General features: G+C 37.8%; 3 protein-coding genes across 5 annotated transcripts in view; all 3 read left to right on the top strand.

Moving 5' to 3' along the window:
* The window catches only part of LOC127156473 (solute carrier family 45 member 3), a 37,485-nt gene extending 23,316 nt beyond the window's left edge, over positions 1–14,169 (top strand). For all 3 annotated transcript variants that reach the window (XM_051099352.1, XM_051099354.1, XM_051099353.1), the window contains exons 3-6: positions 1,605–2,432; positions 6,079–6,344; positions 10,595–11,030; positions 13,456–14,169. In XM_051099352.1, the coding sequence (XP_050955309.1) occupies positions 1,605–2,432; positions 6,079–6,344; positions 10,595–11,014 (1,514 nt within the window). In that variant the 3' untranslated portion in view covers positions 11,015–11,030; positions 13,456–14,169. The remainder of the gene's footprint in view (positions 1–1,604; positions 2,433–6,078; positions 6,345–10,594; positions 11,031–13,455) is intronic.
* Positions 14,170–16,309: 2,140 nt separating this feature from the next.
* Positions 16,310–21,423, top strand: fgf6a (fibroblast growth factor 6a). Its single transcript, XM_051099363.1, has 3 exons — positions 16,310–16,646; positions 17,201–17,304; positions 19,212–21,423. Exons 1-3 carry the CDS (start codon positions 16,310–16,312, stop codon positions 19,386–19,388), a joined length of 618 nt encoding a protein of 205 aa, XP_050955320.1. The 3' UTR covers positions 19,389–21,423.
* Positions 21,424–24,147: 2,724 nt separating this feature from the next.
* Positions 24,148–25,725, top strand: LOC127156480 (uncharacterized). The gene is made up of 3 exons (XM_051099362.1): positions 24,148–24,397; positions 24,485–24,579; positions 24,837–25,725. The coding sequence occupies exons 1-3, from the start codon at positions 24,193–24,195 to the stop codon at positions 25,251–25,253; spliced, it is 717 nt and encodes a 238-aa protein (XP_050955319.1). The 5' UTR covers positions 24,148–24,192; the 3' UTR covers positions 25,254–25,725.
* Positions 25,726–26,330: the final 605 nt, after the last annotated feature.

Raw genomic sequence — 26,330 nt, 5'->3', positions numbered from 1 at the left:
TGTTAAATAAATATCTTTAGGGTAGCCAGTTCCATGGCTCTCTACAGTATTCCTCACACTGCACATAGTTTGTCAATACCTACTCAGTGCCTTAAATGTGGTTACCTTAAAATTGTTTTAGGTGTGATATTCCACATATGCTTCCATTTTCCGGTTTACAGCTCTTGCGGAAATGTGTTTGTAGTGTGTGAGAATTTGCAAACATTGTAATTATGCACCATGATGGCAAAAAACAGCATATATTAGACTCAATAACACTGTATACCATACTGTTCAAAAGTTTGGGGTCTGTAAGATTGTTTTTTTAAAGAATACTGTTATTAAGCAAGAACACATTCAATTTATCAGAAGTGACAGTAAAGACATTTGTAATGTTACAAAAGAATTCAGTTCCAAATAAATGCTCGTCAGTTTCAATGGAGCTTCAAAGGGCTCTACAAGATCGCAGCCGAGGAATAATCTAGCAAAACGATCGGTCATTTTCTAAAAAAAAAAAAGAAAAAAAGAAAAATGTATATACTTTTTAACCACAAATGCTTGCCTCGCACTACTTGGAATTCACACATTACAGTCACATTGGAAAGGTCACGTGTGACTTAGGGGAAAGTACTGGCCCAATGTTTACAAAGTGAATGTGCAAAGAAAGTCAAACCCCTTTAAAAAAAAAAGGGTAAAACAACGTCGGAAGATTTTTGGACGTTTTTCGCCATACTCTACCTTTTTGAACCGGTGTACACAGACAAAGAACTAACCGTGTGCGACATTTCATAGACGCGCATTGCAGAGCTAGTGCAAGACGAGCATTTGTGGTTCACAAGTATAATTTTTTTTTCCATTTTATTTTAGAAAATGGTAGGTCATTTCGCTAGATAAGACCCTTATTCCTTGTCTGGGATCATGTAGGGCCCATTGAAACTGTAAATTGGACCTTAAACCCATTTGTTTATCCCCAATGAAGTCTACTATATGGAGAAAAATCCTGGACTTTTGTCAGCACTTTTGTCACATTGCTCTTGCTGCCTGTGTGCACATACACACATAAACACATACAGGGGCATTTTTGCACCAGTATCTTGAATTTTAGGGCAACTGCACTTATGGAGTTGTTGCCCTGCATCACATTGGGTCAACAGTCAGCTGTATGAAATATAAGCTGCTGTACAGGTCTGGGGGCGGGGCCAGCGAGTTACCTGCGTTAAAATAATTTAATCGCGTTATTTTTTCATAACTAATTTATTAAGTCAACGCTTTAAACTGACAGCTCTAGTTCAGGAGTGAACTAATCCTTCAAGATTTTTACAGTGTGCACTGAGTAAACTGACTCCAGTGAACTTTTAATTGCATTTTGAGCATGTTCAGGTCATCTTTCCACCACGCACTTGAATAAAAATAGCTCCTGAAGATCTAGACATGAATCGAAATGGGAATCAGTGCCCAACCAGTGCACTGAGTCATCTGCTTTAATTAGAAAAGCTGTGGAGACGAGGGAGCAGAGCCAGAGATTGGTCACCTTAAACTACAGGCAGCATTACAGCAGGCTGAAGACGAAGCCAAAAGATAGAGGCCATGACTCTGATATTAATATCCATGTACTTTTTCCTTAGGTATTGGACCTGTCCTGGGACTTCTCTTCATCCCCCTGATTGGCTCAGCCAGCGATCACTGCAACAGCAGCTACGGCCGACGACGACCCTTCATATGGCTGCTGTCCTTGGGAGTCCTCCTAGCACTTTTTATCATACCACATGCTGACGTGTTGGCCGCCAACCTAAGCTGGGGCAGCACCCGCCGCAACCAGGCTCTCCAGGTGGGCCTGCTCATCCTAGGCGTGGGCCTGTTAGACTTTTGCGGGCAGGTGTGCTTTACGCCCCTTGAGGCATTACTCTCGGACCTCTACCGTGAACGGGATGATTGCGGACAGGCTTTCGCTATGTTCTCCTTCATGGTAAGCCTTGGAGGATGCGTGGGCTATTTGCTACCTGCCCTGGACTGGAGCGGTGGGCTCCTTTCCATCTACCTGGGTGGTCAGGCTGAGTGCTTGTTCTCCCTCCTCATCCTCATCTTCGTGGTCAGCGTGTTAGTGACCATGAAAGTGTCCGAGGAACCCTCGTTCACCCTGGAACCGGGGCCGTCGGAGCCCGGACGGTGTTTTCCGCGCTCGTGCTGCTATCTGTTTCAGTGTAAGCTGCGAGCACTGAAGTCCGGCCCGCTTATGTGCCTGCTGAGGACTTGCTGGTCCATGACACCGGCCATTTATCGCAGCTACTGCCACGTGCCGCGTGTCATGCGACAGCTGTGTTTGGCGCAGCTCTGCAGCTGGATGGGTGTCATGTCCTTCATGCTCTTCTACACAGATTTTGTCGGCGAGGGACTGTATGAAGGAGTTCCCAGCGCCGCTCCGGGTACTGCTCTCAGGCAACGCTATGACGAAGGTTAGTAAGTAAAATCAAAATAGACCCAATTTACTTTATTGATGCACATTTGTCGTCTTTATTGTGAGCGACTCATCAGTGCGAATTCATCTTTGTCTGCTAATGTCACTTTAGGCCTGCTCACACCAAGAACGATAACTTTAAAGAGAACTTTAAAGTCCACACCACAGCTATAACGATAAAGACACAAAGAAACTATATCGTTGGAATCTCTTTCAGATCATTTTTTTTTCTAGCTAATGAATGATAAATACATTGACACCCTATCAGAATCAATCCTGCTATCACAAGCTTGAGAATTTAAAGTGGCAGATGCGCACACGATATAGCTTCTGACCTTTAAATCAAAACCTACTCATGACTTTATGACATAAATTACTCCTTTATTTAATCAGAAACACAGTCTTAATGTTATTTGTGCATTTTACTTTCATTTTATTAGAAGTAGGCTAACAGCGCCACCTGCGGAATTAAAACTTCTTACCGAACAGGCATTAGGACCCAGGGGAGGCTGCCGCTGCTATTATTGTTTACTCTATCACACACCAAACACGTCATTCTGTAGGTGTGTTCTCGTATTAAATGCAGCGATCCAAAACAGTAAATCTAATCATTATTCAGGCAAAACTTTGCTGCAAGAATGAGCCACACTGCTGATGTCATCTAATCGCTAGTACACCCTGAGCACATGCGAGTTGTTCCTCATAATGTTATTCCTCTTATTGGCAAGAATTATTTTTCATATCGGCCAATGCCGATATTTAGCCTACATTTAAAGCCATTATCAGCCAATTCTGATATTGGTCCAATAATATTGTGCATCTGTATTATATCCCTATTACACCACAACAAATTCTTTAAATGTAATGGTATTCAGAACAACATCGATGAAAAGTACAGTATATGCATAAAACAATAAATTATAGTGGCATTCATTACAGTTATTATAAATGCAAAGCTTACACATTTTAGCGAGAATCTGTATTTGGAAAGGCATGGAAAATTAATAACACGTCCTATGGAGCCATAGGTTAGATTAACCATTTGCTAGCGGTAGCCTGTTACATTACAGTACATACAATGTCACTTAAAGGATTACTCTGCAAAGAAATTAAGTTTTTTTTTTTTTTTTTAAGGAAAACATTCCAGGATTTTTCCCAATATAGTGTACTTCAATGGTGCTCAAGGGATTGAAGGTTAAAAATGCAGTTTCAATGCAGCTTCAAAGGGCTCTAAATGATCCCAGACGAGGAATAAGGGTCTTATCTAGTGAAACGATCAGTCATTTTCTTAAATAAATTAATATTTATACACTTTTTAACCACAAATGCTCATCTTGTCTAGCTCTGCGATGCGCATGCATACTCTGTGCACTTCAGTAGCTCTGCATTTTGGTTCAATAGTTAGGGTAATCTCATTTTCTCCTTCATCTTTAAAATCGTCCTACATCACTATTTTACCTTTTTTTGTAAATGGCGTTTGCACTTACACTTTGTAAACACTGGGTCGGTACTTCTGCAGCGATGTAGGATGATTTTGAAGTTGGAGGAGAAAATGAGATGGGAGTTTTTCAACATACCCTAACTGTATTAATCCGAAGTGCAAGTTGTAAGAGCTATTTTTGGTGGAAAACCATGGAGCTCTTACAGCTTGGTGGTTGGCAAATGATGTGTTTCCAAATACACAACATAAACAACAAAACTGCAGAAATGAGTTTATGTGGAGCCCTGGGATACTGAAAACACCCGATCATGAGATGCTCACGTGTAAACGAACACAGTGCTGCATTACACTCTGAAATCACATAAATTTAATTAAATCCAGAATCCTTGGGTTCAAATCCCGTAAGAAAACATGACTCATGATGAAAGAGCTCAAAGATAAGAGATCGAACAACAAGCTAAAACGGCATGCTTGCGATAGCATTTTTTAAGCCACATTCAGTTTTGTTCACACTATCTGGTAGGTTTAGGTGTAGTGCAGATGGTTTGTTATTTTAAAACGTCACAGAGCATTAGAGTTATAGCACCACTCAATGGACATTTCAAGTCTGTACTGCAGTGACACAAAACAAACGACACATAAAAAGTACCATATGTATGTTCATCTGTCCTGGGGGAAAAAAATGAAACGCTCTTTTAGCGCCACTCAGTGGACATCGAATATGTCACGAAACGTACATGGCGGTATGTATCTCCCATCTTGCGAAAAGTTCCCACTGTTATGTTTTCGTCATGAGATCAGGTTTATGACCTAATTGAATATCTTGTTTCACTCATAAATACATGATAAATTACAACAGGTTGTGTACAGCAGTTCATGCAAATTTATAAAAGAGATGAAAATTCATGTCTATCCAAACATGAAGAAGGTTTCAGCTTTTTTGTTTTTGTCCATACAATAAAAGTCAATGGGGAACTATGTTTCTTAGCAGAACTAAATCTAAATTGAACAATCTGTTTTGTCATAACAGTGCATGTTAAACAGGTCGTGTAATGTTTGATCCCCAAGAGATTAATGATTAATGATATTATTCATTTCAGAGTCGCTCTCCGACTCATGTGTTATGCATTCCCACTCAGAGGCGTTCCTGTTAATGTTTTGTTAATGTTAAGTGACATTTTGTTGGTTAATATTTGCACATACATTCTCAGTTTTGTCTGGAGGCTTTCATTATGCAGCAAGAATGAAAAGAAGGGACATCAGTGTTTGCTTCATGGATTTAAGCATAATAATGAACATTACCTTCACCTTATTTCACAGTTTGCGATCAAAAGGCAGATTTTTCTGAAGTAATTTTTTTTTTAGTCTCCATGAACTTGTTTTCCACATGTTGGTGGTTTGTCATTTCCATCCTCTGGCCAGATCGTCTGTCTCTACACCGTGAACTTGTTTTCACCTCCACATGTGGCCTCTGTCAGCCTGGTGCTTGAGCTTCCAGCAGTGTTCATAAAAAAATTGCATTGCATGTCTTTAGCTAGTCAACAACTGGCTTACAAAATGTACGCCATGTTCAGCTAGCATCTGGACCTCTCTCACTGAGCTTTGACACCAGCAGAAAGCTCCTTTAGCAAAACGTTTTGACAGATGTGGTCAAGATCAGTGTGCAAACAAATGAAGTCTGTCAGTGCAGTCGACCGCAAACTGTGCCCCATGTAATAAAAAGTGTTTGTGATAGTTGTTCAGTACAGCGAACATCTCGGACCTGCAATTGTGTGTTTAAATTATGAATTCCTTCTGCGAGGAACGTTCCTGGCCTGTTTGAAGTACAACACCAAAGCCTGCAAACGCATGCCTTAGTAAACATCACTTGTAGGATTTATTCAAAGGAAACATTCTCCATTATGTTCAAATGGGCAAAGCAAACAGTTTGGAATGACCTCATCTGTCAAAATCACAAAGGCTGGGGATCGTTGTTTACCTGGACATGCAGCTGTTGAAAAGAATAGTGTGCTCACCGGTGTGCTTTGAATTTGTACTATTTTGTGATAATTACCAGGTCACTTTATATTATCATTGTATGGAGTCAGTAAGATTTTTGTTTTTGAAAGACGTTTCTTATGCTAACTAAGGCTGCATTATGAATCACAATCAAGTGTTAATTCTAATCAGAACCAACCAGTTTCTTATATGAAATTCTCCACAGGTATCCGTATGGGCAGCCTGGGCCTGTTTCTGCAGTGCGCTACCTCAACCTTCTTCTCGCTGGTCATGAGCAGGCTGGTGCGTCTCTTTGGGTCCAGGATGGTCTATCTGAGCAGCATGGTGTGCTTCACCATCTCCGCTCTGGTCATCTGCTTGTCCAAGAGCATCCTGTTAGTCACGGCTATGTCGGCCCTCACTGGCTTTGCCTATGCGACGCTGCAGACACTGCCTTACACACTTACCTGCCACTACCACAAAGAAAAAGAGGTAGGCATTTCATACTATTTTCATATATATTTTTATATATTTATTAGGGCTGTCAGTTTAAGGCGTAACTTCATTAATTAGTTATGGAAAAAAACGTGATTCAAATATTTTAAAGGGGTCATCGGATGCTAAGTTCACTTTTTCATGCTGTTTGAACATTAATGTGTGTTGGCAGTGTATGTACAAATCTACCCTATAATGATAAAAATCCATGCAGTGGTTTTTAATTAATCTGTAAAAATAATATCCCCTTTTTCAAATCGAGCCGTTCTCAGATGCCTGTCGGTGTGCCGTCACACCCACAGAGGCCGCTCCCACAATAGTTGATTGACATGAGCTCTTACCTCAGACCAGCTGTCACAGTCCAGTAACTTTCCATGTTTTGATGCCAGAGCAGGGATGTAAGTTAGACAAGAATATCTCTGATTGAGCGATTGAGGTGTTGTGTTGATGGATGTAATAATGAACATAGTGGTTGTCATTAACTCCCGACATCTGAGCCGCTGAAGATGCAGTAGATTACGTTTGTTTGTGAATGGAATGCGCCTCCCGATCTACATATACCTGTCTATGTTCGCGCGAATCATTCATGATCCAGCTTCACTTACAGCAGGAGTATAAGCGTTTTTTATGAATCTTTGCGATCGCCTTTCCTTATAACGTGGTAGTTAGGAAGTTTAGTGGCTAAACGCGGCTAATGTAAACAAGTAGGCCTGGGAATCGATTCCAAAAAGAATCGATTCCTCGATTCCGAGGCGTTGGGAATCGAGAGTCGATTCCAAAGGTTGGAATCAATTCCGTCGGGGGAATCGACTCCCCATTCAGAGCCGTTTTCAGTTCAAACAAAGCTTATATGGGCACCTCTCAAACGAACGGCTGCATCATACGAAGGCTGCATATCTTGGCTGCTGTCATCAAATGTCGCTGAACGTCGATTCACGAAAATAAACTGAATGAAAGGAGTCGGTACTGAGCATATCTGAGTTTGAAGATGCAGCTTTGCCCGCTAATAGTGATTAGAAGTCTGATTCGTTTCCACAAAAAAGTTATTTTGGATAGATCGTTTTAATGAACCAGTTCAAAAATGATTCAGAAGTTATTTTACGGTGGAACTGGCTTATGTTGTCCACATGAGCGCTGCACAAAAGAATAGATCATGACGTGATCGAGGGTCTTGATCCTATTTCAATCTTAAATAAAATGCTATTTTTAACCTTTCTATCAGCCTGTGATCATTTTGAAAGCACCGAGAGCACAGATAAGTGGCGGAGAGTGAGCGTCTGACTGACAGATAAACCACGAGCTCTTATAGCAATGTTGTTGTTAATGTTCTGGTTATTTTGTTTCAGTGTACAGTTTGTTATTTTTGTGCAACGCATACGGTTGAAATAACATCATTCAGCTGAACCGTACACGTCTTGTTTCATTCATGCAATAAACGCATGTACACTGCTGTGGGCTATGACTAATTTCATGGGCAACGCAGATAAAAATAATTTAAATACAGAAATGTATCATAATTTATAAAAACATAGCTTCATATTATGAAAAGGTTACTTTCTAAGACTTTTATATCCTACAGTGATGGCAAAATTAGGTTCCTCCAATCTAAAAAAACAAGAATCGAAGAAGAATCGAATCGGAATCGGACTCGATTCCAAAATTTTCGGAATCGAACAGCCCTATAAACAAGACCTTCTTTCCACAGAGAGAAGAGAGGGGCGGGGTGAGCAGAGCTCATTTGCATTTAAGGGAACAACCCCTTAGAATGAGATGATTTTTGCAGAGCTGATTTTGGCAAGGTAAAAAGGGTGTTGTTTTACAAAACCATTGAAAATTTTTAATCAAAGTATATTAGAGACTTTTCATTAAGACCCTAAAGAATCATATCAACTTGTGGAAAATGGGCATCCGATGACCCCTTTAACGCAGGTAACGCGCTGGCCCCGCCCCCAGACCTGTACATCATCTTATATTTCATACAGTTTACTGCTGACAAATGTGATGCAGGGCAACAACTCCATAAGTGCAGGTATGCCCTAAAATTTAAAGTTTTGGTGCAAAAAAAGCCTCTGTCTATATGTTTTTTGTCTTATATTTATATTTATCACGCATCACACGATATCACAGGCAGCAAGGGTAATATGACACCAGTGTTGATTTTGTCCCGATCTATCACGAGCTTAAATATGATTTTATATAACAGGTCAGTAAATAAGAAGTTGGTATTGTGTTATATTTTAAACATTGTGTTTTCGCTCAATTTTGCAAAGAACATATTACCTGTAAAGCCATAACATTTTTTACGCGTCTCACCGTGTCTACACCGTACGCGAGTGTCGCGACAAAATACAGTAGAACCCATTATAATCATTGATGCTGTCTACACTGGATGCGGCGCGGCGCGACAAATCCCCGACAGTAACAGTGTATTTCCACTACAGCGTCAAAACCACGCTCAATGCCGCCGGCAACGCTACAACGCCACTGCTTTGGGGCGTGTGAAATGTATGGTAAAAAGCCGCTCTCACTGCTTTCTCCGCACCGTTTTCAATCCCATAATGCACCCCGTGAGCGTTTACGCTCAGCTTCCATAGGAATGAATGGAAAGCGCACTGCTCCGCTCAGCTCGCTACGCTATAGTGGAAATACACACTAAGGCCCCGATCACACCGAACGCGTTTTTTAGTTCTAAAAACGCGAGGCGCACTGCACTACCTTTTTCTGGTGACTTTTAAAAAAAGAGCAGTGCGTTGCGGTTTTTTATGTTGCTAGGCAACCGTCAAATCAGCCGTCCTGTCAATCTAATCAAAGGATTATAGCGCGAGCGCTCTAAAATCTTTGGTTTTTAGCCGTTAAGTAAACTGTCATATCAGCAAAAAACTTAAAACATACAGCTCCGGGTAACCCGCAATAGACACCAAAAGTTTCTCCTCCATCACTGCAGTCTCCGACTTTTTAAGCGTCGGTAAAACTTTCGTCACCACAACAGAAGGCCCGCCTCTCCATTCAATCGATTGGATAATGGAAAAAACCGCGATGACGTCGGGCGCTTTTCCGCGCAGAGTTGCTTTTTTTTCAACTTCAGGCGCTCAGAGCGCTCCGGCAAAAACGCGAGGCGCAGCAGGCGGTTAAAACGCGAGGCGCCGGCGACGCATAAACAGCGCGTATAACGCTCACTGCCCATAGAAAACAATTCAAAAAAGGCGCCTCTCGCTGCAAAAACGCGTTCGGTGTGATCGCGGCCTAACGCCGTATTTCCACTACAGCGTAGCGAGTGGAGCGGAGCGTTTTCCGTTCATTCCTATGGAAAATAATAATAATAATAAAGGGATAGTTTACCCGAAAATTTTTAAATTCTGTCATCATTTACTCACCCTCATGTAGTTTAAAGTCTTTCTTTTGTGGAACATAAAAGGAAGTATTTTGAAAACTGTTGGTAACCAGCTGTTTCGGTTACTCTGACTTTCACTATATGAACAAAAAATACTGAGATGTTTCTCAAATGATCTTCTTTTGTATTTCATAGTTCATGTTAAGTTGTTGCAGCCTAAATATTAATACATTTTATGCTGAATCAAATCAAATATTTATTTCTAAAGCTACCATTTGTAATGTTTACTTGTTACTTTCTCATTTAACACAAAAATAGCTTTAAATAATCTTTTGTGGGTATTTTCACAGTTCAATTTATTGTTCGATTAATATGTGATTAATGAATCAACACGTCATGTAATTAATTAGATTTTAATTAATTTTAATCAACTGACAGCCCTAATATTTTTTTCTGTCTTGTATAAGAAAAATTGCATCATATATAGGCTTAAAATTAGGGCTGTGAACGATTAATCGCAATTAATTGCATACAAAATAAAAGTTTAAGTTTGCCTAATATATGTGTGTGTACTGTGTGCAATTATTATGTATATATAAATACACACAAATTAATGTGTATATATATGAGAAATATGTTATTAATATACAAAATGATTTTATTTATATATAATATAAATTATATAAAAATTATAATAAATACATATGCTTGTAAATATTTCTTAAATATATACATGAATGTGTTTGTATTTATATATACATAATAATTATACACAGTACACACACATATATTAGGCAAACTCAAACTTTTATTTTGTATGCAATTAATCGCGATTAATCGTTCACAGCCCTACTTAAAATGTAAGGTAGATTTGTTCTATATGTCTCACTTGCTTCTCATCACTAATGTCCTTCAGGTGTACATGCAAAACAGCAAAACCAAAAAAACGCACACAAATGGATTCACCATCACGAGGGATTCTGTTTGTCTGACACTAGACAACGGCCCTGGAGATCTCAACCACAAGAGTGGCATTTCCAATGGCCATGTTCATTACAGTAGAGATGAACCAGAGTATTACCCACCTGTGCATCAGAATGGTGCCCCGCTTGGTTTGGAGTCAGAGGATTTTGAGAAACGTGGGGTGGGACTAGACTTCGCCATTCTGGACAGCACCTTCCTTCTCTCTCAGGTCTTCCCTACCCTCTTCATGGGCATGATCGTCCAGTTCACAGAGTCCGTTACCGCGTACATCGCCTCCTCTGCCATCTTTGGTGCCATTGGCATCTATTTCGCCACACACATCGTCTTTGACCAAAATGACCTCAGAAGCTGAATGAAGCAGTAATCATGTGAGTCATTTCACAGTTGACCTTTTACTAAGTGTTGTGTTAAATGTTACTGACTAATCTACGGAAACTGATGGTAAAAAATGAGATGGGAGGAAAAATTATATTTCAGTGCTTTTGTGTTCTTTCACCAAAGTGTTGCATTCTCTTGAGAAACTGTATTTGCTTGTAGAACTTTTGTGATGGAAATAATATAAAGACAGGGTAAAAATTATAGTGTTTTATGCAGAGCGCAATATTTTTGCGCAAGAATGGGGAGGAGGGACGCAATACTTTTGTGAGAGAACAAATATTTTGTGATAGAACACAGTTTCCTAGTTAAACGCAATATTGTGAGAGAATGTATTGTTTTTTGTGGGGAACTATACTTTTTCAAGAGCACACAAACATGATGCGAGAGAATGCAAAATTTCAGGGGAATTCTATGCTTTTGCAAGAAAATGCAAACTTTCTCAGGGAAATGCTCAAATTTTGCGAGAAAACGCAAAATTTCAAAGGCTTGCTATACTTTTGCGAGACAGTCCAAAATTTCAGGAGAACTCTATAGTTTTGAGAGAGAATGGGTAATTTCAGGGAAATTCTATACTTTTGTGAGAAAATGCAAAATTTCTTGGGGGAATGCTACACTTTTGCAAAACAATGCAAAATTTAAGGAAATTCTGTACTTTTGTGAGAAAATGCAAAGTTTCTTGGGGGAATGCAACACTTCTGCAAAACAATGCAAAATTTTAAGGAAATGCTACACTTTTGGAAGAAATTGCAAAATTTCAGTGGGACATTTGCAAGAAAATGTAAAGTTTCTTGGGAATGCTGCAATTTTGCAAGAGAATGCAACATTTGGGGGGAATGCAATACTTTGGTGAGAGAATGCAAAATTTCAAGGGAACGCTATACTTTTGCAAGATAATGGAAAATTTTAGGGGAACGCAATTCTTTTGGGAGAGAATGCAAAATTTCAGGGGAATTCTATACTTTTGTGAGAAAAAAGAATTCTATACTTTTCCAATATTTCAGAGGAATGCTGTATTTTTTGGGGAGAGAATCCAAAATTTCAGGGGAATGCTGTATTTTTTGGGAGAGAATCAAAAATATCGGGGGAATTCTATACTTTTTGCGAGAAAATGCTACAATTTTGCGAGAGAATGCAAAATTTCAGAGGGATGTTTTATTTTTCCTAGAGAATCCAAAATGTTGGGGAATGCTATACTTTTGAGAGAGAATGCAGAGTTTCTTGGGGGAATGCTACACTTTTGCGAGACAATGTAAAATTTCAAGTGAATTCTATAGTTTTGGATTGAAGGTGGCAGGAGTGAATAACCAACGCTCTCTCCAAGCCACCGATCCCCCAACTGTGTGTGTGTGTGTTCACTGCTGTGTGTGTGCACTTAGATGGGTTAAATGCAGAGCACAAATTCTGAGTATGGGTCACCATACTTGGCCTCATGTCATGTCCTTTCCTTTCCTTTCCTTTCAGAATGCAAAATTTCAGAGGCAATTCTATACTTTTGCGTGAGAATGGGAAATTTTATGGGGAATTCTATACTTTTTCAAGAAAATGCAAAGTTTCTTGGGGGAATGCTACACTTTTGGGAGAGAATCCAATATTTCAGAGGGATGTTATATTTTTCCAAGAGAATCCAAAATGTTGGGGAATGCTATACTTTTGAGAGACAATGTAAAATTTCAAGTGCATTATATAGTTTTGCGAGAGAATCCAAAATGTCGGGGAATGCTGTATTTTTTTGGGAGAAAATCAAAAATATCAGGGGAATGCTATACTTTTGTGAGAAAATGAAAAGTTTCTTGGGGGAATGCTACACTTTTGCGAGAGAATGCTAAATTTCAGGGGAATGCTGTACTTTTATGAGAGAAGGCAAAGTTTCTCGGGGGAATGCTACACTTTTGCTAGAGAACGCAAAATTTCAGAGGGACTTTTCAAAGAAAATTCAAAGTTTCTTGGGGAATGCTGCACTTTTGCAAGAGAATGCAAAATTTCGGTAGAAGACAAAACTTTGGTGAGAGAATGTAAAATTTTGGGAAAATGCTATATTTTTGTGAGAGAGTGAAACATTTTGGGGGGAATGCTGTACTTTCACAGGAGAATGCAAAGTTTCTTGTGTGAACACAGTACTTTTATAAGAGAATATGTTTTGTAAGAGAATGCAAAGTTTCTTGGGGGAATACAATACATTTGCCGGAGAAGGCTATACTTTTGTGAGAGAAAGCAATGTTTCTTGGGGGAAATACAATACTTTTGTGAAAGAATGCAGAATGTCATGGGAACACAATACTTTTTCAAGATAACAATATTTTCTCCCAAATCATATTTTTATTAGAACAAAATTGTATTTTAATTCTAATGCAAGGCTATAGATGTCCTTTGTACTGCAATTTACTGACTGCATTGTTTATCCTTTTTTCTTCATAGGTCATATTTGCTTTGTGCTTTCTCAGATCTCTATGGGACCAATGGACACATCAAACTGGACTTGATGTAATTCCTGTTGTGTTTTAAAGACTTTTTGTAAAGAACTATTTTATTGTATATATATTTTTATATTGATAATATATACATATATTTATATCCCTATGGGAATTTTTATGCAACCCATTTTGGCGAGGTCTGTATTTATGTAGTACTTTAACCTACTTGTTCGTCAAACAAAAGTGTCTTAATTTTTTTTTTTTTTTTTTTTTTTTTTTTTTTAACCTGAAACCTTGGTCAGTAACCAAGACTAACAGCACAATATTGTCATGTATAAAACCTCAGTCTGGTATTCAAATGACAATCTGGGATATTTGTCTACAGGTACCTTTACACACAGACCCAAGTTACCTATTCAAAGTGTTGCAAACCGTCATCAAAAATATAACTTTTCTATGTTGTGGCTGAGTTACAGTAAGTTACTTTTACAAAACTGTAAGAGTTTTAATGTTCTATTTAAGTAATGCATCTGTAAGTACACTCAACATTGGTCACAGAGTGTGTGAGTGTGTGTGTAGCTTTATGTGTATGAGTGTTATGGGGTGTGACATTGTTAAAAGTGGCAAGATTCTCAGGATGGACTTGTCGTCCAGTTGATAAATCATCAGTCCTAATTATAGGACAGTGAACTAATAAAAGAGGTACTGATATTTTAAATGCTTAGAAAATGTTTATTTTTTCTTTTTCTCCTTTTAAGTTGGTGAATTATCACATCTAATGTAGTGTGTCTATTGTTTACAGCGTAAATTCAGATTTTTTCCCCCCTGTGTGATTGCATTAAACTAATGCCATGAGCAGTTTTGTTTTACTGGAAGGTTTCAGATGATGTCATGCTGTGTTGCGTTATGCCTGTTTCTCCCCTGCAACAGTGGCATATATATATATAATTTTCACTATCCAATAAATTCCCACTGGATAATATACTTTTATTTTCTGAATACTGTCACATAAGTGAAAAAAAAAAAAAAAAGTGTTCAGTTGAACTTTCTCTGAAATTTCCTCTTTTTTCTCTCCTTGGATTTTTATCACCGAGTTGACTGGCTGACATATCTATAAATAAATTCTGAAAATATTTTTTCTGCATCATAAAACTTTAGTTCCACTGAATTAAATATTTATTATATTTGAGAAAAAAAGAACACAAGCTCAATTTTTCATTATCTTTTCCTGAATATTTAAAAGGTGTTTGGTTAATCATTTTATGTCAACTGAGGACGAAACCTTCCAACTAAAGAAATGGCACCAAACTAACATGATTCTGCTGCACCAACTACTCAATGTTCTCTTTTGTTCCATGAATTCTGAAGTGTTTAGACAATTAATGCCGTAGATAAATGGGTCAGGATTTAGCATGGAAAAAAAACTGCATTGCGCTTTATCTGGCATCCATACGGATTATGTCTGACTCAGTTTTAATTATAGTTTATTATACTTCAGGGCAAGCCCTGAATTCAGAGAAATAATTATTTGCCTCCATTCAGAGATGATTAAACATCTTAGAAAACAAATATAAAGATACCCGTTACTAGGAGTCTGGTCTTATAATTATTGTATTTGACTTTTGTTATATTATATTTTAGGTTTATTTTACATTTTTAAACAATGTCGATATTGAAGAAACGTATTCTCCCTGTAAGTTGATTTAAATTAGAAACTAATAAACATAATTGAATATTCTGACTGATTCAGGTTAATCAAATTTCAGAAGTGGTGGGTTTTAATAGGCCATTCTCAGATATCATTAATCCCCATGGAAATTAAAATAAACAGCCTATTATTTTCTCCAATAGAATCTTAGAAGTTATTACCAAAGCTAGCTATTAAACTTTTGACCACACTGGGACCTCGCACTGTACAGGAGGATCATGTGCTGTACATTCATGCATAAGTAATCATAATAATAGTAGTAAATAGCATATAAAATGTAGAAAACAGAGTGTAATCTGAAGTATTGGATGCGCTTGAAATTTCAACATAATGAGACAGCGCCACCTGTTGGACACATAGCCTACTGCCTTTAATTTTTGTATACCTGCCAGGTGTAAAAAACATATCTATCTATCTATCTATCTAATCAAGTGCTCAGTCAATTAGGCTACGTCAACGATCAAAGGAATTCGGATCGCGCTCGGACGTGCGTTCCGTCCAATTAAGTGTTTTTACCCAGCTGAATAAATCAATAGGGCGCATTCAAAATATAGCTTAGTGAAAGCTTCCTGAGCAAACAGCGCAGGAAGTGTTTTGGAAGACTGACATGGCTCCGCGGTGACAACTGGCCTGTTTTTACACCTTCCTTCTAAATAAGGAAGCGGCCCGCCGTCGGGCATATGACCGCCGGTCCAATTTGGGAGCTGCCAACGAAGCCCATCACGCCCCATGTTCTCTCCCGCTCACTCTCGCGTTCACTCTCCCCGGGGCCGCTGGCGTGGATTGACAGCGATTGGGTTTTGGCGTTCGAGTTGACCCCCGGCGGCGGTGAGGTCAGCGTGATGTCATCCTGAAGGTGAGTGATGTCATCCCGAAGATCTCCCAGGCAAGGTGAGCTTGCATTTTGGTGAGTGTGTGGTGCTCCCCATCCAGAGAGGTGAAACATGGTAATCATCATCGCCGCCACCGCCACCAGCTCAAGCTCTGCCGCCCTGCTCTTCTCATCTACCGAGGGGCTTATTGCGTTACACGCTCGCAGCCCCGACCTGCCTTCCAAAAATAAGCCCCTGCCACCATGCCGAAAGAAGAAAAACAAGAGTGGTATTTTTAGGGGCATTAATTTTGACCACGTGCCCCGAGGGTAAACCGGATGGCCACTGCGCAAAGGTTCCTCATCAGTATGTGCGAGAGCAGCGGGCGCTGGACGTGGACTGCGGTTGTTCTGCTGGGCTTTCTGCTTGGGATCGTGTCCTCCTACCCCATCTCGAACAGGACTAATGCAACTTCACTGGAGAAAAGGTGGGAGACGCTCTTCTCCCGCTCCGTTTTGGGGATCTCGGTGGAGAAATCGGACCTGAACTGGGAGAGTGACTATTTGCTGGGCATTAAGAGAGTGCGGAGGCTGTACTGCAACGTGGGCATCGGGTTTCACCTGCAGGTCCTGCCAGACGGAAGGATAAACGGTGTCCATAATGAGAACCAGTACAGTGAGTTGCATCCAGAAATGTCATGCATGACGCGTTATACCAGGGATGCAGAATGACTAAACGAACAGCTCATTTTCTTTTTCATTTTAGAATATATATATATATATATATATATATATATATATATATATATATATATATATATTCTAAAAAAATAATTATTCTAAATATATAAAAATTCAAAAAAAAAAAAAGTATTATTATTATTATTGTCGCATGTGTCCTAAAGCAATGGCATATCTATTAAAATAAACCCTAGTGTCAATCACTGCTGAATTTCCCGAGGCTCAAACATGACACGAATGCTTGGACGAATTTAGACGCCAACTAATTTTACACAGCGTCCATCTGCTTGTCGTACATGCCAGAACTGCAGGGCTTTTTTCCATGTCACAGTATAAGAAATGAGCCAGCATGGGAGAAAATGCAGAACAAAGGCTCTGTGCATCCCCTGGATCCACCCACTTGTGCAGAACGCATCCTGCAGATTGAGTAAATGAGCTGCCCGTGTGCCACATTGTCATGTATGTAACACTGATGTTCTGTTCAATCAGGTCTAATAGAAATCTCAGCGGTAGAGAGAGGAGTGGTTAGTCTATACGGCGTGAAAAGCAAGCTGTTTGTCGCAATGAGCAGCCGCGGAAGGTTATACGGAACGGTAGGTATGCCTGTCGTTTGGTTTCGTTGTTTTGTGCAGAAAACGCCACTTCAGTCTTGCAGTGTTAAATGGGTCAGTGACAAATAAGGATTCATCTGGTCTTTGGTGATAAAACTGCCAAGTTTCGTGGCAAGTTCATACAAATAATTGTATGTCTTAAATTGGTTTCATTAAAAAAATTGATGACTCTAAAATGTCAAGTGGTGTAACCATTATGATAAAATGAATGTACACAATCAAAAGACATTTTCTTTCTTTGTTTGACCTGAACAAAATGTGCCTTTCCTTAAAGGTTACAACACCACCCGACATTTTTGACTCACAAAATATCAAATTATCACCATCCGGCCGAACGGTTCTCGTTGCGAAACCGTGCGGTTCCATGTCGATCCAAGCCAGTTGGCACAGTAACGGTTTCTTTTATAACTGTAATGTGCTGGCGCTACGAATTCGAGATTAGAATGTACATAACCTTGAAGACTGGTGACTGATACTAGGTAAACATTGGAGCGAACGCGATAAGGAGGATGTTAGCCACAAAAACGGGTAACAGTTCCGAAACTAGCATTTACTGACGTAAAATAATAGAGTGAATTGATAGATTAATTTTAATGAGTTAGCTAGCGTAATGTGGCTCACTGAGGAGAAAGATGTGTAGATGTGCTATGGGCTACCAGAAAACCATTATCCAACCGTCAAACCAACGGTTTGTAATCGTACCGTGCCCAAACTTGTTCAAGTGAAAATGGAAGTTGAACCGTTCGGCACGATGGTGCGATCTTTTGATTCAAAGGCTGAAATCAAACATTTTAATGTAATTAAAATAAGAACTAAAGAAGAAAAACAATAGATTCTGGCGAAAACGTCACTGACCCAAATGCATATTTTTTTCTGTGTTTTTGGTTCATTTTGAAGTACACTCAAATATGAGCACCAATATGTCATTCGGTTTGGAAATGTCTTGATTCCTCAGCTGTAGTTGGTACATTCACTGCATTAGCTTGTCGTTCATTTTTAATAACTGTTGTCTCATATGAGCTGTGATGTTGTGCATGGCTTCAATGTAAATTTGACCTTCTTTGCACTTGGATTACTTAGATACCAGATCTCACCATGCACATTAGCTCTTTGATGACAAACACTCTTAAAAATAAAGGCTCTTTATTGACACTGATAGTTCCATGGAACCTTTCCATTCCACAAAAGGTTCTTTACAAGTTTTAAAATGTTTTTTTAGGGAACCAAAAATGGTTCTTCTATGGCATCCCCGTTTGGAACCTTTATTGTTAAGAGCGTAGGCAGCTAAAGATCTTCTCAACCTTTGTAATTCCAGGGTCCTTCATAGTTTGTGACAGTCAATCATTGTCAGTGGCCGCAGCTTATACTTGTTTCAAACACATAAATTAAATGTGAACTTAGAGCTTTGTTTAGCATACAAACTATGTGCATGTTCTTAACCGTTCCGCATTTTTGCACAAGCGATAAATCTGATGTGTTGATAAAATCTTTTAATTAAAGTCACTTAAAAGATTTATGCTTCTGGCACAAAGTCATCTTTACGCAATAGAAATTAAAGATAAAACCGATCGACTGATACGTTTTGCTGTTCTGATGTTCAGCTGATGGCATCTTCTTAAGAAATGGCATGGGCCTTGAATCTAACCTTCAATCCACGCGCATGTGAAGATTTTAAAAATGAATTCACTTTGAGAAGTTTTGAATTCTACAGAAACTGGAAATGACTTGCCTTGGTTTTTTGAAGCTTTTTTCCTGCACTTTACCCTGGTTAGATTAGAAAGGAGGGTGTATTGAGAGTACAGTATGTGATGGAGAAGTGGTGTGTGTGGCTTAGAAGGAGGATGGTAGGAGTAACACCAAACTAACTATCTAATCCATACCATTTTTAGAGGGCCTTCCGTGACGAGTGCAAGTTCAAGGAGACGCTGCTGCCCAACAATTACAACGCATACGAGTCTTCCATTTACAAGGGCTTTTATATCGCCCTCAGCAAACACGGCCGCTTGAAGCGAGGCTACAAGGCTTCCCCTGCAATGACTGTCACACATTTCCTCCCACGTTTATGAGCAAACCTGGCAATAACACAATAATTTGCACATGTTGGATGTTCTCGTAGGTAACCCAAACATGCTAAGAGGTGAACTGCAAAGAACTAAAATAACACTTACGGTATTTATTCTCGTTGAAATAATAATAATAATAATATATGTATATTTCGGTAGCTTACTTTGTGTCTGAACTTTGTGTACATGCCATTCTTTGCTGCTTATGATTTCTATTATGAATATTACGAGAGTCGAGGAGCTTTTTTTGCCCTCTCACTTTTTATGGGTGCTCGCCATAACTGGTGTAAACCTTACCCGGCATTGGACTAACATCCTTAGCTTTTACAGTGCAACGGATACTTTTTATTACCTCAGAGAGCCACGTCCGCATCGAAAAAAGTTACGGAGGGAAAAAGAAATATCAGTTTACTCCGATCTTCATGTGTTCCACCATTTTTCTAGAAAGATGAAAGCACTTATTTTTCATGATTAGGTGGTGCCTTAGCCTCTGCCTCCTTTTATGCATGCAAGAAAGAGGTTTTTGTTCCATATTTAGATCAATAACTAAATAGTCGACATTAAAAACCGATTGCATGCATCCTTATTGGGAGGGCTATTTTATGCCTCGTGTAAGCTCAGAATTTGACTGAAGGTCTGTGGACGGTTAGTCCTGAAAGGTTTGGGTGCTTCCATTTGATTGAATACTGATCAAGCTAGTGAAATGCATAGAACTGTATTAATCTTGAATTATGCGGCACGATTATATGATAGTCCAGCTGTTGCTTAGTGATAAGAAAACCGCTCATTTCATTATCGGATTAAATATAGCGTGCAATTCAACTATTTTTTTGTATATCATAGTTATGTATTGATGCTAGTCAGTAGTGTCTATGTTTTACCTCTACAGTCAGTGAGGGCTCATTCACCAATATGTTGACTGCATACTTGAACTCCACCTCAAAAAGTCTTTGGAATGTAAAAACCGATACAACCGTCTTAATCTCTTCGAGATAACATAATTTGCTCATTACTTTATGTTTGAATACCAAGCATAGACCCGAACACCTGTGCACACTCTTAAATTCCCAAGTCAGTTGACTTTGTCTAGAGAATTTGGTTCAATTAAAACTGAACTTAAGTATTTGTAGGCATTCCCCTTCCCTCGCCCCAATTTTTCTAGTTATAGAATTATAGGAATAGCTCGTCCAAAAATGAGAGTTTGCTAAAAATGTAACCTCAGGCCACCCAAGATGTATATGAATTTGGTTCTTAATCGGAACAGATTTGGAGAAATTAGCATTATGCCATTTACTGCCAGTGGATCCTCTGCAGTGAATGGGTGCCGTCAGAATGAGAGTCCAAACAGCTGATAAAAATATCACAATAATCCACAAACAGTTCTAAACAAATATGTTGGTGAATATTTGTTGTGAGAGTTTATTACAAACATGCAGCTTTTCTCTTCAGAAGACGAAATTGATGGACTGGAGTCCACCTTAGATCTTAGATTATTGTTTTTATCAGCTGTTTGGACTCTCAATCTGATGGCACCCATTCACTGCAGAGGATCCATTGGTGAGAAAGTGATATAATTCTATATTTCTCCAAATCTGTTCTGATAAAGAATCAAACTCATCTACATCTTGGATGGCCTGAGGGTAAGTACATTTTCAACAAATGTTCATTTTTTGGGTGATCTTCTTCTTTAAAGAAAAAACCTCTTTTAAATTCAAATAATACTAAATTGTTATAAGAATATTCAGTTAAAGACTGAGGCTCTCATTTTTCTTCTTCATTTTTCTTGCGGTTGCTGCTCACGCTGCAACAATCAAGATCTGTTTATATCTTTGCTACGATACCCTTAAAACACGTGCGAACCACGTCATGTTAGAACACGTGTTGGATTTCTGTCGCAGCTGCAATGTGCAGGAGAGAATAGAAGGTTTGATAATCACTGCAGTGCTAGCTAGTACATATCGACCTTGATTTCTCTTGCATTACTGCTTCTACTTGACCTTTTGAGACATCTTAATGCTACAAAGGAGAAGGATGTTATTTTTATAACAGTTATGGCTGGGATGTTTGAGCCAGGTACACTGATATTTAGATTATATACAATATGCTCATGGAGTGTGTTTGTGACTTTTTTTTTAAAGGTATATTTCACCCAGAAATAAAAATTAGTCACCCTCATGTCGTTCCAAACCTGCGTGACATTCTTTCTTCTGTGGAATGTGAAAGAAGATATTTTGAAGAATGTTTTGGACCCCATTGACTTCCATTGTATGGACACTTATAAGAATAAGAAAGGAACACGGGTTTAGAATGACATAAATAAGGACAGAAATGTTCATTTTTGGGTGAACTGTCTGTCTGTTTAAGCAAAATGAAAAAAACTATGGTCTACGGCTATGGTCGTTTTTTATGTTCTGGGAATAAAGAGAGATTTTCAGCTGTATTATGTTGAAAATATGAACTATATATTAGTATTGACAGCTATGGATTTAAAATTCTTTGTACCCCAAATATGGCATGCAATGTGATTGCTTCGATGAAACTGTCAAAATGACTGCTTTTTTATGTATGTGATGACTGATGTTAATTTATTGCTATGTATCTCCACTGTACCCTGTCCTCTATCACATTTCTGAAATCTCTTTAAACTTAGATGAAACGAATAGAATTTTGCATGGTTTTTAATGCAAAATATCAGACAGAAATGTGTATGTAGAAGTTAAGCCCTCTAAACTAAGTGCTTATACAGAAACAGCTATTTCTCATGTAAGTTCTACCGGTTTCTTTGTACTGTACTTTGTCTCCAGCTATGAAATGGCCCCATTTGCGGCTTGGGAGATGATTGTAAGGGGTGGTGCATGTGTGTGTGTCCTTGTACGTATGCAGCCTTTGTGTTTTCTCAGTTTTGTATTCCTGCACTGAGGGGCAGACGCCCCCTCCAAATTCCCCTCCTATTTTCTAACATATACCTCACCTTCTGCCTTAGTTCCAATTTGTTGAAATGATTGTACGATTTGTTGGAGACAACAAACTTTTTGCCAATCATTTTGTTCTCTGAAAAAAAAAAAAATGAAAAAAGAAAAAATGAGTAAGAATTCTAATATATTAAGAAAATGTTTCCTTTTATTTTTATACGTATGTGCTGTGCACAGCAGCCAACTGTATTACTGAAATGAAAATAAAAGGTTGTTTTTTAGCCTCTGTGTTTTTGTATTTTTAATCATAATTAAATGGGTTTTTTATTTAAACAGGTTTGAAAGATTTAGTTAGTAGGGGTTAAAATATGGATAGTATTACTTGGGTTAGTGCCCCCTCATGTGGTCAAAGTCAGAAATGCATAAGATTTTAAAATTACTGTCCTGTTTCGTTTCATTTCGCATACCTTTTTATGCACAAAGCAAACATACAAATAGGCTAGTAAATAAATTAACAATAAATAAATAAATGAAATATTTATCTTGTAAGGCTGTAGCATTTTATTACACAACAAATATATTTTAAACATAAGATATATAAGCAATAAAGAGGTTATATAACCTTGAAGGTAAAATAACCTACCTAGGTATGGTTGTATTGCGTAAAAGGCCTCACTAGCACTAGCAACTACTGCTCGTGTTTTCACCACGTGTCATTAATCGGCCTTTACTTCACTGAACATAAACAATGCCACTGAACCGAACGAAACTCGCATATTTTGCTTATTATTGCTGCTGAAAATGGTCAATTATTGTCATGTGTTAGGCTGTACTAATCGGTCGGACCGGGAAAAACATGTGGAGTACTATAGACTGCCAAAAGTTATAACAAATCAAGGAGAAAAGTGCAAAAAAAAAAAAAAAAAAAAAAAAAAAAAAAAACAAACAAAACAAAACCAAAAAAACAAAAACAAAAATAAAAACCTGTCTGAGGTCAAACTGAACCAGGATTTCCAGGGCAAGAATCTTCACAACATTCGTGTTTGTTCTTATTTCCGGTCAGGTAGGTGAAATATTAGGCGAATATCTTAATTAATACTGCTTGTACGTATCTTTACCACCTATTAACTTTAGTTTGTCAAAATATCGCGCCTTTTCCTGCTTACTAAGTACTTCTCTATACGATTTAGCAGCGTCCACACGTTTTTTCTGTGGTTTAGACACCATAAATTAGCAGAACAACGTATTAAGTAGTATATTAACCGTACAATCCATGCTGTTGTTTACATCCCAGTATCGCCAGTATGACAGCGTATCCGGGTAACTGACCAAATCGTAAAGTACAACCCCTCTATTTGTGTATTTTATTTAGTTGCACCATTTGTTCTTAAGGTAGAACGTAGATAGTAAGTCATAAACTTTCGGTAAAGTAATGTGTAGTTGCATAATATGACGTTTATCCTCAGTGACCAATGGTAGACTTGAAAAATGTGAATAGAATTTGTGCCGAAATGCCGTCAATTATGTTTATTAATTAATCTGACAAATTTTGTCCTAATGTAATTAACGGTAAAAAAGTAATTATGAATGAACTATTGATTAATAAATAAACACTTATATACAAAACAAAACAAACATAAAAAACACAAGAAGTGAATTAATGGTACAAAATATTTAGTAGTGCGTAACTTGTAACTTCATGCCCTGTCAAAACTAGGTTGCAACTTACGTAAATCTGGTGAAACCAGCCCCTGCTTACAACCGCCAATTGTAGGTTATCAACTTTAGAGTTCTTGGTCTGCAAACATGACCTTTGAACTACCTTTCTCCAGTTATATAAACTAGCAATGAGGTACCTCACTGTATCCTGAGCTCTTGCCTGATCCAGTCTGATCATGTACACAGTCCATCTTCTCTGTCTGGCTGCTCTATGCACCTCTACACTAATAACTTGTCATCCTATACAAAAGGAAACAATCCAAACAGATTTAACAAGAGAAAAACTTAGCAATATGGAGGCTATGATCAACAGATACGGATATTTTCTGATGACAAAATTAAGTAAAACAATAAGGAAAGCCATTTATCAAAAGTCAAAAGGTAAGTTGTTTATTTTTTGCATAAACAGGCATGTTTCTACATATTTTGACTGTTTTAACATTACTGGTGCTCTTTTAATTCATAAAGGAGCCACTTTACTGAAGAGAAGAAGCAAGGACTGCTTCTCACTACTTCGTATTAAAAAAAATAAGATAATGTGCTTGGATACAACTAAAAACGTAGTAAGTATTATTATTATTTTTTTAATCAATATTGTAAACAATATCTGATTTTGCCATTTTTTTTTTAACTTGCTATCCTAATTACTATACTATGTATTAAGATGCATATAATCATTATAGCTTAAAACCTTAAATGACCAATAAAATAATACCAATTAAAAAAATAAAAATGACAATTCTAAATCTAAATTCTAAATCATTGCTGTTCTTTTGAATTGTCCAAATAAATATTTACCAAAAACACTGTTTATTCTCAGGTTGATGGCATTAATAAAGACTGCTTTAAAACAATTCATGGAAAAAATTACCATCATACTTTGTGTCCTTGGAGGAGTGATGCAATGATCAAACTTGTTGGCGCTAAAAGCCACACTGAGGCATATAGTGCAGAATTACATCATTCTGTGCAATCAAACCACCATAAAAGACATCACAGACGGAGAAGAAGCCAGCATATTGACCCATCTGATCCTTTGGGATCCGAGAATCCGAGGTCAAGGACCGCTAATTATCGAAGACCAAATCGAGAGCATGAGCGCAGCAGTAATGTTTCTAAAGAGACCATCACTTCCTGTGATGACCCGTTACATGTACTGCTCTCCAAGAGCCCTGCCAGTCCAAATTTGCAAAAACAGAAGAAAAACAAGCAAGTTGCACCATCTGATCCATTTTGAACAAATTACCGACCTCTTGAAAATAAATCAATGATTTTATAGCCTAGTACTGAAGAAAACCATCTGTGAACTATCCAGGAGGACTTTGTTTTTTGGGATGATTCCTGAAACCAATACACTGAACTAAATAACTTATAATGTAACATTGAGAAACCAAATGGTTTCAAGGAACCATTTAACCAAGAATTGGATATGATGCAATCTAGGGACTCAGATCGTCAGTAGGTGAGGCTATTTTAGTTCACTGTTTGTCAGTCCTTTCACCTTTTTAAGTCAGTTAAAATTTAAACTACCTTGCAATGATGTGGCATTGACATTGTTTTCAACTGTGCAAGGATCTTTTCCATTGACTAATGTATGTAACATCGTGAAATACTAAGTCAGTAGACCTAAATGTCATCATTTCAAACATGTATGAGATGGTGCTGGCCACCTCTACTGAATTATTTATTAAAAAGTACTGATACATTTTTATTTATTATATTTTGTATTGATGTCTTTAATTTAAGTACTCAGAAATGTATCAAATGTAAAAATAAATAAATAAATAAATTTAACTTTTAAATTGTATTTTATGAGTTGTATTAGCTAATCTTTTCAGGAATTCTTAGAAAAGTAATTATCATTATTCACACTAAGTAAAATTTTTAATGCATAATGTATAATACACAATGAATGCATTTAAACATTGTAAAATACATTTTCTTAGCTTCCTGTCCTTGTTAATGTTATATGTGATTTTCCCATTAAATCTCTTATATTTAGTCTCTCAGAAGTTTCCCAGAACATTATATTTTTAAAAAAAATCATAAATGTATTATATGATTAAATTGTTCTACTGATTTAATGTTTTGTTTTTGAAATTTTTTTTTTTTTTTTTTTTTTTTTACATTAAAGACCTAATATAACGTAAGTGATATCTCTTACTGAAATATGTAGTACATATGGAAGCCCGTTTTCCGAGATATAAACTCACAATTGCGCAATTCTGAGAAAAAAGGCCAGAATTGCGTGATATAAACTGGCAATTGCGAGTTATTAAGTCAGAATTGTGACATAAACTCGCAATTCTATGAA

The sequence above is a fragment of the Labeo rohita genome, chromosome 25, assembly GCF_022985175.1.
Source record: "Labeo rohita strain BAU-BD-2019 chromosome 25, IGBB_LRoh.1.0, whole genome shotgun sequence".
Classification (NCBI taxonomy): domain Eukaryota; kingdom Metazoa; phylum Chordata; class Actinopteri; order Cypriniformes; family Cyprinidae; genus Labeo; species Labeo rohita.
The sequence above is the reverse complement of the archived record's forward strand: the minus strand, read 5'-3'. Positions and strand labels throughout refer to the sequence as shown.

Coding starts and splice junctions, on each gene's coding strand:
- fgf6a (XM_051099363.1), top strand. CDS start 16,310: ATGGCCACTGCGCAAAGGTTCCTCATCAGTATGTGCGAGAGCAGCGGG. Junction 16,647..17,200: donor CCATAATGAGAACCAGTACA/GTGAGTTGCATC, acceptor CTGTTCAATCAG/GTCTAATAGAAATCTCAGCG. Junction 17,305..19,211: donor GCGGAAGGTTATACGGAACG/GTAGGTATGCCT, acceptor TACCATTTTTAG/AGGGCCTTCCGTGACGAGTG.
- LOC127156480 (XM_051099362.1), top strand. CDS start 24,193: ATGTACACAGTCCATCTTCTCTGTCTGGCTGCTCTATGCACCTCTACA. Junction 24,398..24,484: donor CATTTATCAAAAGTCAAAAG/GTAAGTTGTTTA, acceptor TAATTCATAAAG/GAGCCACTTTACTGAAGAGA. Junction 24,580..24,836: donor TGGATACAACTAAAAACGTA/GTAAGTATTATT, acceptor GTTTATTCTCAG/GTTGATGGCATTAATAAAGA.